The sequence below is a fragment of the Leishmania braziliensis genome, chromosome 28 (genome assembly GCF_000002845.2).
Source record: "Leishmania braziliensis MHOM/BR/75/M2904 complete genome, chromosome 28".
Classification (NCBI taxonomy): Eukaryota; Euglenozoa; class Kinetoplastea; order Trypanosomatida; family Trypanosomatidae; genus Leishmania; species Leishmania braziliensis.
In genome coordinates this window covers 1,058,536-1,070,350 of record NC_009320.2, presented here as the reverse complement: position 1 = coordinate 1,070,350, position 11,815 = coordinate 1,058,536, and the positions used below count along the sequence as shown (strand labels likewise).

General features: G+C 60.1%; 6 protein-coding genes across 6 annotated transcripts; 4 read left to right on the top strand and 2 right to left on the bottom strand.

Annotated features, from left to right (window-relative positions):
- Positions 1-1,458: 1,458 nt before the first annotated feature.
- Positions 1,459-3,267, top strand: LBRM_28_2940 (conserved hypothetical protein; the record flags this gene model as incomplete). The annotated part of the gene is made up of 1 exon (XM_001566270.2): positions 1,459-3,267. One exon carries the CDS (start codon positions 1,459-1,461, stop codon positions 3,265-3,267), a length of 1,809 nt encoding a protein of 602 aa, XP_001566320.2.
- Positions 3,268-3,794: 527 nt separating this feature from the next.
- Positions 3,795-4,163, top strand: LBRM_28_2930 (conserved hypothetical protein; the record flags this gene model as incomplete). The annotated part of the gene is made up of 1 exon (XM_001566269.1): positions 3,795-4,163. The coding sequence occupies one exon, from the start codon at positions 3,795-3,797 to the stop codon at positions 4,161-4,163; it is 369 nt and encodes a 122-aa protein (XP_001566319.1).
- Positions 4,164-4,888: 725 nt separating this feature from the next.
- LBRM_28_2920 (conserved hypothetical protein) lies at positions 4,889-5,758 on the top strand (the record flags this gene model as incomplete). Its single annotated transcript, XM_001566268.1, has 1 exon — positions 4,889-5,758. The coding sequence occupies one exon, from the start codon at positions 4,889-4,891 to the stop codon at positions 5,756-5,758; it is 870 nt and encodes a 289-aa protein (XP_001566318.1).
- Positions 5,759-6,417: 659 nt separating this feature from the next.
- Positions 6,418-7,731, top strand: LBRM_28_2910 (hypothetical protein, unknown function; the record flags this gene model as incomplete). Its single annotated transcript, XM_001566267.1, has 1 exon — positions 6,418-7,731. One exon carries the CDS (start codon positions 6,418-6,420, stop codon positions 7,729-7,731), a length of 1,314 nt encoding a protein of 437 aa, XP_001566317.1.
- Positions 7,732-8,312: 581 nt separating this feature from the next.
- LBRM_28_2900 (conserved hypothetical protein) lies at positions 8,313-9,497 on the bottom strand (the record flags this gene model as incomplete). Its single annotated transcript, XM_001566266.1, has 1 exon — positions 8,313-9,497. The coding sequence occupies one exon, from the start codon at positions 9,495-9,497 to the stop codon at positions 8,313-8,315; it is 1,185 nt and encodes a 394-aa protein (XP_001566316.1).
- Positions 9,498-10,075: 578 nt separating this feature from the next.
- Positions 10,076-11,332, bottom strand: LBRM_28_2890 (cytochrome oxidase assembly protein-like protein; the record flags this gene model as incomplete). Its single annotated transcript, XM_001566265.1, has 1 exon — positions 10,076-11,332. One exon carries the CDS (start codon positions 11,330-11,332, stop codon positions 10,076-10,078), a length of 1,257 nt encoding a protein of 418 aa, XP_001566315.1.
- Positions 11,333-11,815: the final 483 nt, after the last annotated feature.

Here is an 11,815-nt window from a genome sequence, read left to right as displayed (position 1 = left end):
TCCGTGTACGACCTGGAGAGCAAGGCCGTGATTGCGGAGCTGACGCCAGACGGCACGAAGCCGTCCGAGTGCATCTCCATTGCCTGGTCCGCCGACGGCAACACGCTGTACTCCGGCCACAAGGACAACCTGATCCGCGTGTGGTCCATCTCGGACGCCGAGTAACAGCCGCGCGCGCTGCCGGAGCCCGACGGCGCGGGTAGACGAGGGAGAAGGCGCAAGAAGTGGAGAGAGAGACGCTGAGGCCGCAGGGCCGCGCCATCCTCGGGATACACGCTGGTTGTATTGACCTTGGGCGGGGGTCTTGTCGGCCGTGTGCTCGCCTCTCCCTCTCCTTCCTCACGTGTCTGCCGCTCTCAGATGTGTGCTGACGAGCAAGGAAGTAAGAAGAACTTGTTAGTGTTGTTCACGGACACGCGCATCGACGTGCGCCTACACGCACGCACGAGTGTTGTGTGTTGGTGTTTTATTTTCTGATTTTTGAAGAGTTTTATTTTCTCTGACGCAAACTACAGAGAACAAGAGAACTGCACCCTGCGCCACGGGGGTGGAGGTGGAGGTGGCACTGCCAAGAGCAGTGTACCTGCGTAGCGGGTGTTGCGTGTCTATAGGAGGATGAGTAAAGGCAGCTTTCACACCACCGCTACCGCCTGTTGATCCTCTCCTGTCTGTCTTCTCCTGTGCGGTGGGGAGGCGCTAGCTTCACGTGCTTGTGGTTACACGTCCATGCACAACCGCTACCTCTCCCTCTCCTCCACTCTCTTCTCTCCATCATCTCTCCACACACCCCGCCGGTGCGTTGGGCAAGATTGGGGGCTCACTAACCAGTGCTGCACCCCACAACTGCCCCAGCTGTCGTTCAGTGCGTGTCTGCCTCTGTGTCCGTCCGTTACAACTGTGCGACACTGCCACACTACACAGTTCATCTCTCTGGTTTATTTTGCTCTCAACTCCTCCCAGCTCGACACACCCACAAGCGCTTGCGTAGCTCCCTTCTTCCTCCTTAACAAGTGGAGAAGGAGTGACCTCTACGAGGTAGCAGTAGCAGCGGCAGTAGGATCTGCAGCCGTTGTAGCAAGCAGAGTGACCTTTGCATCCGTGCTCTTCTTCTTTCTCTCCCCATATACCCCATTTATTGGGCCGTGTCTGATCGTTGCCCGGGCCTTCCTCGCTCGCCCGCACATCCTCGTCACTCTTGGGTGCGCTAGTGTCTCGCTGGGCACGTCTTGGGCTGTCCCCAGCCGTCCTCCTTTTCTTTGGCTACTTCCCCTCAGCCTCACCTCTTGTCCATTTCACCCGTCACTGTGCGCGAGTATCTTCGACCACGTCCACCCCTTTCCCCTCCCCCTCCTCCCGCCCTGAGAGCGCTGCTGACCGACTGTGTGTGTCTGCTTTGCCTGCTGCCCTTACGTAACCTTCTTCCACACAGCCACCACATCAACGGGGCACCTCACCATCATGCTCACGCGCAGCAGCCTACTTCGAGTCGCTACAACAGGGACTAAGACCACCACTAAGGACATTGCGAAGCGACCTGCTACTGCGTCCTCCGTCCCGACTGTCTCGCCCGCTGTAGTGCGCTCCCTCTACCGCAGTCTCTACCGCGAGGTCACCCGCCTTGACAAGGAGCCAGTGCTGAAGATACTGTTCCCGTGCAACCACGAGTTGCAGTCGGTGCTTGGCGTCCCTGGGCCACTGCACGTCCCGGGCTGCCAGAGGTACACAGATGTGCTGCGCGATGTCTTCAGAGATGCAACGCGTATCCCCAAGATTAACTTGGCATTTGATACCCTCAATCGACTGCGTGCTCACTACGAGAACGTCAAGGCAAAACTGCCGACCATGGACAAGGAACGCACACAGCTGCTCGCATCTCTGCGGAGCTCGGCCGTAGCGGAGCGACGAAAGAGCTTCTTTCGCGCGCAGCCCATCAGACCAACGCCGGGGGCAGGCCCCAGGTATGTTCAGGCTGCTCCAGGTGTGCCCACCCGTGTGGTGCTGCGCGAGGTTCGCCACAACCTTGACCTTTGTGAGGGTACGCTGCTGCTGGCTCACCCGCTTTCCTCGGCCCACGTGGACCGGCGCGTGATGCTGATCACGGAGTGCACCCCCATCCTGACGAGCGCCCTGGTGCTGGATCTGCAGTTCACGTACCCGCTGTCACGCGGCAACTCGATGTTCCCTGAGGTGTTCTGGGGCCACGACGTATACGATGGCGGCTTCAGTCAAATCGGCTTCACGATGCCGCCAACGGCTCAGATTGCGGTGTTGCACACGCTAGAGTCGCACGATACCGTGACAAACAGCAGCGAGTCGTCCTCGGGCGAGTCCTCGGTGATGAGCTGGCTGAAATGGAAGGGCCCGCCAAGCACCGGTGGCACCGACACCAGTCACGTGACAGCCACGTCAGCGGGAAGCTGCTCGCCTGAAGCCGTCAAAAAACACGGGCTCTTTTGCCGCCCACTCATCCCTGGCGGGGTGTTGGACAACGGTGCTCGTGAGCCCACGCTTTACCTCTCCAAAGCTGAGGCCCTCCCGTACCTCGCAGAGCTTGCCAAGGGGCAGCCGCGTTCCTCGTTGCGCGTCTACTGGGGGAACATGCGCTGGACGACTAGCCAACTCGAGGCGGAGGTGGCGAGCGGGCATTGGATGCCGGTGAAGACGTCGCCGAGCTTCTTCCGAGCGTACGCGCTCTCCGCCACAAGTGACGATGCTGCGGAGCGCTTCCCAACGGCGGCACAGCTCGCAGAGGCAAAACAGCTGCGGGAGAAGCGCTATGGTGCGGACATCACCCCTCCTCAGGTGTTCCCGCCAGACCAGATTATGCGCCGTCGCGAGTGTCTATGGGATGAGATCATGTTCGCCTTGGGTGGGGAGTACGCAGCACTGGTGGGGTGCTCCAACCCGTTCTCCGACAGCCCTCGGTGGTCGTCACTGCAAATTCTGGCCCCGCACATGTCGCCGCTCCCCCTCTCCACTGAAGGGGACGAGATGGCGGCAGCAGCCGAGGTAGGCGTCGCTGCTGCTGCCGATGAGGTGTTGGCCAGCGAAGTTGTCTTAGACGAGGACACGGATGAAAGCGATGATGACGATGACAAGGACGAACTTGACGAGACCGTCTTTGTGCCCGGTACTTCAGATATTCTGGAGCACAAAATAACTGATACAAAGCCTCAGCAAGTGGGCCACCGAGATGTGGCGCCGTCAGCACCTCCGCCCTTCAAGAAGGACAACAGCAACCACAAGGACGGAGACGACAGCGCCTAAGTAAGCACGCGCCCACCTGTCGGTGTGGATGCGTTAGTTTTATGCGCGGGTGTACATGCCACCTGTTACTATGCCATCTTTTACTTATTCTACAGACCCCGACACCCACAGAGAGAGCGCACGAAACAGACATCGCACACGTGCAGCATACCCACAGGCGCACTCGGCTCTCTCCTCCTCGTGACGGATGTACTTCGTGGATGGCTCAGGATGGCGGAAGCGAGGGGTAGCGACTTGGTGCGCAGCTGCGCTAAACCGTGCATACGTATGCATGAGTGTTTATTGGGGTCTCTTCTCTGTCGGACACGCCCGCTCATGTCCTCACAAGTACGCACTTCTCCGCCATCCTCCCAGTGGGACGCCACCGTTGCGGCCGTCATTTCTTCTGTAGGAGACTGATGGTTGCTGCAATGCACCCGGGGCCCACTCATCCTACCGCCTTCCCCTTCCTCATGTAGTCGGCTGCATCTCGCAGCGCTACTGTTATTGGCTTGCGGTGGCACACACACCCACACACACACACACACATGAACACAACAACGGAGAAGGTGACAATCAGCTTCAACACGTCACGCTTCGGTGTGAAGGTGGCCGACGGCAGCTTCGATCCCGACACGACCATCGGCGAGGTCCACGCAAGGCTGCGCAAGAAGCTCGTTAAGGCGAAGGCAATGACGGTACCGGTGACCAGTGGAGGATTGGAAGGGGTGACAGCGATCAGCAGCAGCACCCCCACAAGCGGCTCCGGCGCTACCTTCATTTTTGTGCGCAACGGCACCGAGGCCTTCATCCCCGCTCCGGAGCAAACCTTGCAAACTCTGCTGGACATGTACGCCACCACCCCGGAGGCGCGGAAGCTATACATTACCATAGACCCAGAAGTCTTCAGCGGGTGATCACAGCGCGTCAGCAGGGGCATTCGGCGCGCCTTTTGCCATCCGCCCTGATATGATGAGCACCTGCGATAGTGTGGTGTGAGTGCATCTGAGCTTTGTCTGCTGTCTGTTGCTCTCGTCACCCATACTGCTTCTTCGAATAGTGTGGACATTGCTGCTACCGCCAGTCGCAGCTGACAGCGTGTGCATCCAGTCACTATGTGCATCGCCTCTTCTCTCTCGCTCTCATGGTTTCGCTTGCTCAGCTGAGCTGCTTACGTGGTGCCACTGTGAATGCCCAAATCCGAGGCCACATCAGTCCCTCTGTCTGGATAGCAGCCACCAACGCAGCATCACTGTTGGGGCCTGTGCAAGAGAGGAACCCGCTCTATCCCTGCTAGGTGCCTCCCCGTAAGGCGCGTCTGTGATAGCGTCAGGGACGGCCGCCGTGCGTCTTTTCCATTGGCGTTGCCCCTCGTCATTGGCGCTCTCTCCTTGGCAGTGACTGCAGAAAGGGGGAGAAAGGCGCACGCATCAATGTATGTGGATGTGGGTGTGCATGTATGCGCTCAGACACCCACACACGCTGCATTTTGCTCTGTTCACCTCCTTCCCTCCGCCCTCTGTCCCTGTAGCCCACTCACAAGCGCAGCGTGTGCTTGCCTGTGCAGGCTCCTGTTTGTCTCCGCGCGCGTGCGTGTGCATCATTCACCCTCCACACCTCACTTCAATAACTTCGACAACGCATGCGTTCGGTGTCTCGCCGGTTGCTCCTCGCATCGCCGGCGACGACAATCGTGGCGGCACCGCAGTCTCTGCTGTCGATGCGAGGAGCCCCGTCGTTTGTTCACCCGCCTGCTGAGGAAGCCATCGGCAAAGATGTCAAGGCTACACCGGCGAACTGGGTGACGGCGTACGTGCTGCCAGAGGTAATCACGGAGCCGGAGGAGCAGGCACTTCTGGACTTTTCAGAGCCGTGGTTTAAGCGGCTCAGCTACAACGATGGCCACATGGACGGCCTCATCCACCACTACAAGGAGTTCTACCGCTCGTACGCTACCATCATGCAGACGGCAGAGACGGGAAACGATCCTGGTCTGAGCACGTCACACGCCAACCTCGAGACTGATCTTTCACTTGTATCCGGGGCCCTCGCCCGGGTGCACAACCTTGCGCAGGTGTACCTGCCGCGCATCCCCATCGACGATCGCGTGCATTTCTTGAGGCTGGCAGGGAGCGGCTTCATCCGGGCCCATGCAGACGAAACCCGAAATTCTGCGGGCATTGTTGCAGGCTTGTGTCTGAACGCCGGCCGCGTCATGACGCTGACACACCCGAAGCATCCTGGCGAACACGTCGAGCTGATGCTGGCGCCGCGCTGCTTTTACATTCTGCTTGGGCGAGCCCGATACGACTGGGAGCACAGTGTCGACTGGGTCTGCGACGATGATGAGCACATCCGCCGTATTCAGAAAAGCATCGTTGTCGAGGGCACGCCAATACGCTTCGACGGCGCAGAGACGCCGTATCGCCGGTTTGACCGCACCGCCATCATATTCCGGGGTATATCACCCATGGCTCTGCTCGCCAGGCGCATGCATGAGAGGAGGAGTTGAGAGAAGGCAACCCGTACGAAGCTTCGGCGCGGGGGGTCCCTGGTGATCCCGTGGACGTCTCTTCCCCTCAGACTCTCATGCGCCACCGTGTTGCTCCGCCTTCTCTGTGTACGCGTGTGTGCGCCAAAAACCTTCTCTTTTCTCTCTGACTCACGTCTGCTGGGGAAAAAAAAAATGTCTTGCAGTGAGCTAAGACCGTTGGTGCGTGGGCGTACGTCTTGGTCCACTGCACGGCCAGAGTGTACTTCATGGTGTGCACACATCACGGCAACGGACCGCTGCGCTAGAGTGCCGCTGCTCATAGGTGAGCTACCCAGTGCGCATGTGCCTCCCTCCCTCGCGCTTCTGTATCTGAATGCATCTTACTCCTCCCGTCACTGCACTTTGCCATCCTCCCTGTTCAACCTCTCTCACGCCTGTCAGGATGTCGAGCACAGTAAAGTCTTGCGCCATTGCCTTCTTCTGGATTGTTCTGCTCTGCCGCGTGCGAGGTACCGTGGTCAGTTGAGAGTTTAACTACGCGCAACACATAAGTCGTCGTCGGCACCGGGTAAACGCCTGTGTGCGCGTGTCTTAGAGGCTTTGAGCAGATCGCTCGTTAGAGCACGTTTGCTTTGTGAGCCGCGTACGCCTCTCTCCCTTCTCTATTGAGCACCAGCATGAGTGCATTGGTGCTGTCGATCGGCATCCCGCCGCAGGAGCGTGCACGACTCTGTGCAGTGGCGGCGGCAGATGTCTGCCAGCAAGCCGTTGCCCATGTGAATGCGGCGGCGCAATGCGAAATGCACAACGCCGCTGAACCGTACATCCGTGCCGTGTATGTGTACAGGGCGGGCTCCGTCGCAGCGGAGCGTGTCACGGTCGCGTCCGGAAGTGAATGCGGCTCCTACCTACAAGAGACGTTGCGAGTCACCGTTGCTGGCATCGAGGCGCCGTCTGTCGCCTGCTGGCTTACAGTGACGTTGGAGGACACCTGCATAGTGCAGCACGCCGTCTTTGCCATCACCCCCAACTCGAAGGAACCGCAAAAGATGGCGTCGCCAGCTCTGTCACAGATGTACGCACCGAGGCGTGCCACACCTCGTGGCAACGTGGACCCGCAGCGCGCCGAGACGCTCGCTGCAAGGGTACCTTCTCTACCTTCAGTGGGGGAGGCAAACCCGCCACCGTCCGCCTCGCACAGGCGCTCCCTCGGTGCTATACCTTGCTCACACTCGGCCCGCAACTCATCGAAAGCCATGGAAGTGGCCGCCCAGCGACCGCCAGTGGCGCAGCGGCGCCAACAGCCTCCGCAGCAGCTCACGTCGCTGCCCCAACAACAGCAACAGGAGCCGCCACCGACCCGCAACGTGTATAAGCGGATCGAAAAATATCAGACAGAAGGGGCGCACGGTCCCGACAACAGGACACACCGCTCCCCGCGCGACGCACCGCAGCCAAAGGAAGACATCGCACCACCGCACCTGTCTCAGAACAGCAGGGATGCGGCGCCTCGTCTTGGTGGCCCGGGCAACAGCGCTTCTATCTCACACCCCTCCACGGCCGCCCGCCCGCGCCCGCAGAGCGCCGTCGACCACAGCACCAGCGCCTACCCCTCAAGCAAAACGAGCCACCCTGCGGCGCTCGCTCGACCTAACGCCCGGCCACTGTTGTCGGGTGAGTCTGTTGAGCAACTGGCACGTCGGCCAAGCGATGCTTCTTCCACCACGGTTTCGCAGAGCTCTGGCTGCCTCCAGGTGCCGCAGTCAAACGCCGGTGACCTCACATACAACTGCACGCGTACGGACTTGACAGTGGCAAGTGACAGGCAGCAATGGGGTGATTGGGCACCCCGCATATGCTACTCCCCACGCCGCGAGGAGCTCTGGGAGCTCGCCGATGCCTGTATGACACACGACTACCGCCGCGAAAATATCGATGGTGACGAGCCGCCGTGCGATGAGAGCGAACTCTCGCGCAGCGACGAGTACTGACGCGCAGCTTTGCGCTGCCGTCCACCTGCATCTCTGCTCGCATAGCCCTGATGCTCCTTTTTTTCTGCCCCTTTTACCTCGCAGACTGTGACGGGTGTCGTCGCTGCTGCGTCAAACCGGGTGCTCCTTTTTTCCCTTTCACAAAGGCGCGTATCGTTGTTTTTTTTTTTTTCTTCCAGAAGGGGCTGCCAAAGCCCCCCGCCCCACCCCGCCTGTACCCCCCTCCGCGGCCGCGAGCGAAACGCCAAAAAAAAAAATATAACGACCCCCGCCCCCGCGCGCGGCGCCAAACCCCCCCCCCGCACGACGCCGGCCCCGCCCCCCCCCCCCTGCCAAAGCTCTTGCCCGACGCCAACCCTCCCCTTACCCGCCAAACCAACCCCTGCCCACGCCGCCAAAAACCCCTGCCTCGTACCGCGAGGGCGCCCGCCCCCTATCGCCGGGGGGCAGGCGGGGTTTTTTTTTTTTTGGCGGCGCGGGGGAGGAGGCGCCCCGCCTTCCCCCCCCCTCCCTCCGCCGGGGGGCAAACCGGAGGGTGGGCGGGCGGCGCCGAACCGGACGCCCGCGCGGAAAGGGAGCCATCAATACGCAGACGGTCCCCGGGCGCGGGGCTGGTTCGGATTCGCAAAGGAGCGGCTCTTCGCCGGCCGCATCGGGATGTATTTGGAGTGGAAGAGGCTCTGCTGTCGCCGCCGCGCCACGTGCACCGAGGACAGGTTTGCCCGTCGCAATCCCGTCAGTTCGAAAGGCCGGTCCGACGCATTCAGCTTGCGCACCATGCTGAAAATGACGAAGAGGAAGAGCACCGCTAAGTTGGGGGACACCATCGTCCACGTCGTGGCAATTGACGCTAGCAAAACCTGCCCTGGCTGCACGTGCGTCTTGCAAATCCCCTCGGAGTTCACATAGTAGCCTGACGCGCATGCAGCGCAGTTGCTCCCGGCATAGAAGCCATGCGAACGGTTCGCGAAACACTTGCACACGTTCTCAGCTTCGGAGCTGCTCGAGGACTCGACGTGGTCCGTGGCGCAACACCCGTGACCGCTGCAGTCAATCTCCGGGTCGCATAGCTCCTCCGTGTACGCGCGGTTGCACGTGTCTGGACCTGTCGTATTAATGGTGAATAGCCGTCCAGTGCAGGTTGAGCAGCTGTACAGAAGCGTGCCGTTGCTGCCGACAGTGCAGCTGCCTGCCTGCTGGCCCTCGCAGAGGTACGGTGGCATGACGGTGCAAGTAGTGGGACACACTCCAGTGCTGGGCAGGCATTGCACGCCATCCGGGTACTCTGAGAAAAAGCCAGTCCACTGGCAGGTGTAGTCCTCCGTCATTGAGGACGAGAATCGGGCCAGCAACCATCGCAAGGATGAGGCCCAGTCAGGGCGTAATGACGAGGACGACCCTGAGTTGTTGAGTGCGGAGGAGGAGAATTCATCAAGTGACGAGGACGACCCCGCTAAGCTCGGCGAAGCAACACTAGGCAACCATTTCTGCCCGCTTTCAATAATCGGGGAGAGATGACGGTCGATTCTCAGCGACACAGCGCCGTTGCACACGCACGAGAAAAAGGCTTCGTTCCACGTCCCAGCCGTAACGGTGCCGCCAGCGCCGCCAAACCACTTGATGCACCACTCCGCCGCAGCTTCCGCCGTGGCGGGACACGGAGCCGACCCGGTGAGCGCCGCCGCAGGAGCACTGCTGTGCACCACAAGCAGCACCACCACCAACACGAGAACCATGTGGAAGAGAGGGCGGTGACGGCGAGTCATTCGCCCTCGCCTGAAGTACGCAAGCAACAGCATCTAAACCTTGAAAAGCACAACTGAGGATGAAGTGAGTAGAGAGAAAGAGAGAACGTGTATATGTGGATGTGAGCAGCAGGCAGCAAGACTGCTGCTTGTACCTACTTGTGCCACACTAGCCCTCCACAAGCGGTGCGGAAGAAGGAAAGAAACGTGAGCGGGAAAGAAATGTCAGACAGTGCCTGTAAGCCTATGCTGAGGCATCGGCGGTAGGCCAGGGGACTCCGCCAACGTTGTGGACGGTGTGCAGCGGAGAAAGCGACTGTCGGTCGGCGGTGCTGCCTCCAAACGCTGGAGTGAATCCTGTAGTGAAGATGCAAAGTGGAGAGGTCACACCCGAGCGTGCACGACACCGGACGGTGGTTGGCGGCGCTGGAGAGGACAGCGCAGACGCCTCAGCGTCGCCCATCCTTTTCGTGTGTTGATACCATGCGAAATGCGGGACCGCGTTCCCCCCGCCCATTTCCCTGGGCTTTTGCAGGGAGATGAGGCTCACCTAGTCATCCCCCTGCACCAGTCGCGCGCCACACGAACGCACACATTGCCTAGGCGAGCACACGGCCACGACTGCCCACCACCGAGCACAGGCGAATCAGCGTGGTGAGAAGTACCAGCGCACCCATCTGGTGAGATACGGCGATGGGCACGTACACCGTCGACATCACTGTCCCCACGCCAAGACTGATCTGAAGCAGCAGAGCTGTGTTCACAAACATGAGGTTGCGGAAGACAGACGGCGGAATGAAGCCGCGCCGCCGTGACGCAGCCAAGTTCAGTCCCATGATCGTTAGAAATGTCGTTCCAGCCATGATGCGGTGGGTTGTCTGCACCATTGAGTGGTTCTCGAAAAAGTTGCGCCACGTCGGCTCAAGGGTGAAGAGATGGTCAGCCGGTGGGAAGATGCCGCCGGCCATCCACGGAAATTCGTCGTTGTACAGGAGCCCCGCATCAAGCCCGGCCACGAAGGCGCCTGAGATGGCTGTCGCAAACATGGTGGCAAAGGACAGCCGTGACCACAGCTGCACCTTGGCCATGCGAGGAAAAGGTGCCATGGCCGGCAGCTTCAGTCCGTAGCCCATGCGTAGCATAAAGGAGTAGATGGTGAAGGCCAGAATGAGGTGAGCGGCAAGGCGGTAAGCGGACACAGTCGCCTTCCTGCGCTCCTCCAGCAGTTTGCTGTCTAGCCCGCTTGTGACCATGTACCACCCCATGAACCCCTGTGCACCACCCAGGCCCAGGATGCCGATAAGACCAGCAAGGAACTTGCCGTTGCCCTTGAAGTAGCCACAGCTGGCATAGTAGAGCAGCGGTGCGCCAAAGACTAGGCCGAGGCTGCGCGCTAGCAAGCGGTGCGCCCACTCCCAGAAGAAAATGAGCTGAAACTCCTTCAGCGTCATGTTCGGCTTCTGCTTGAATTCGGGGAACTCTTGGTAGTGGTGGAACTCCTTATCCCACTCCTCGTCCGTCAGCGGCGGACGCACGCCGCTAATCGGCTTCCACTCCACCAATGACAGTCCGCTCTCCGTTAAGCGCGTCACCCCGCCCAACCAGACAACGCCACCCACGCATGCAGCGCTGAGGTACAGCCAGTGGGCAACGGAACGGTTGTGCGGTGATGCTATCCAGGGTTTGGCGGCGGCGGTAGCAGCGGCCGCCTCGTCCGCAGTGGAGAGGTGGGTTTTGGTTACCATGAATCGCGTAGGGCACCGTTGTGCCCAGTACGTGCCGAACCGCAGCGACAGCCGACGAGCCGAGATGGGTGCCGCCGCGTTAATGACGCAGCGGGCAGTGAAGCGGTGCATGTTGGCAGAGACTTGATGCAGAGGGAAGTCCGAAGTAGAGGCAAAAGGGACGGACGTACGTGCCTTTGCTGGCGTTGCTACAGTGCGTGCGTGGGCGCACGTAAGGAATGGCTAAGGTGTCTCAGAGGGAGAACGGAGAGAGAGTTGCTGGCCGAGTATGCGCTTGTTTGCGTGTGTATGTGTGAATAGTGGAGAATGTTCGTCCTGATGCTTGACGAGGACGGAAGAGAGGCTGTTGGTCGCTCTCTATTGGGGAAGAGGAGAACGTCTCCTTGGTGGGGGATCAAAGCGCTACTGCTTTACCCGTGTGCGTGTGACGGCAGGTATCAGGTGAAAACAACGAGAGAGAACGGGGTATGAGAAGCGTGTACGGAATAAAGTCCCTGCAGCACACGTCAACAGGTGCAGCAATACACCACACAGACTTGAGCGAGAGAGCGTGCGCGTGCTTCCGCCTGCACACCGAAAATGTGCAGCCACGCG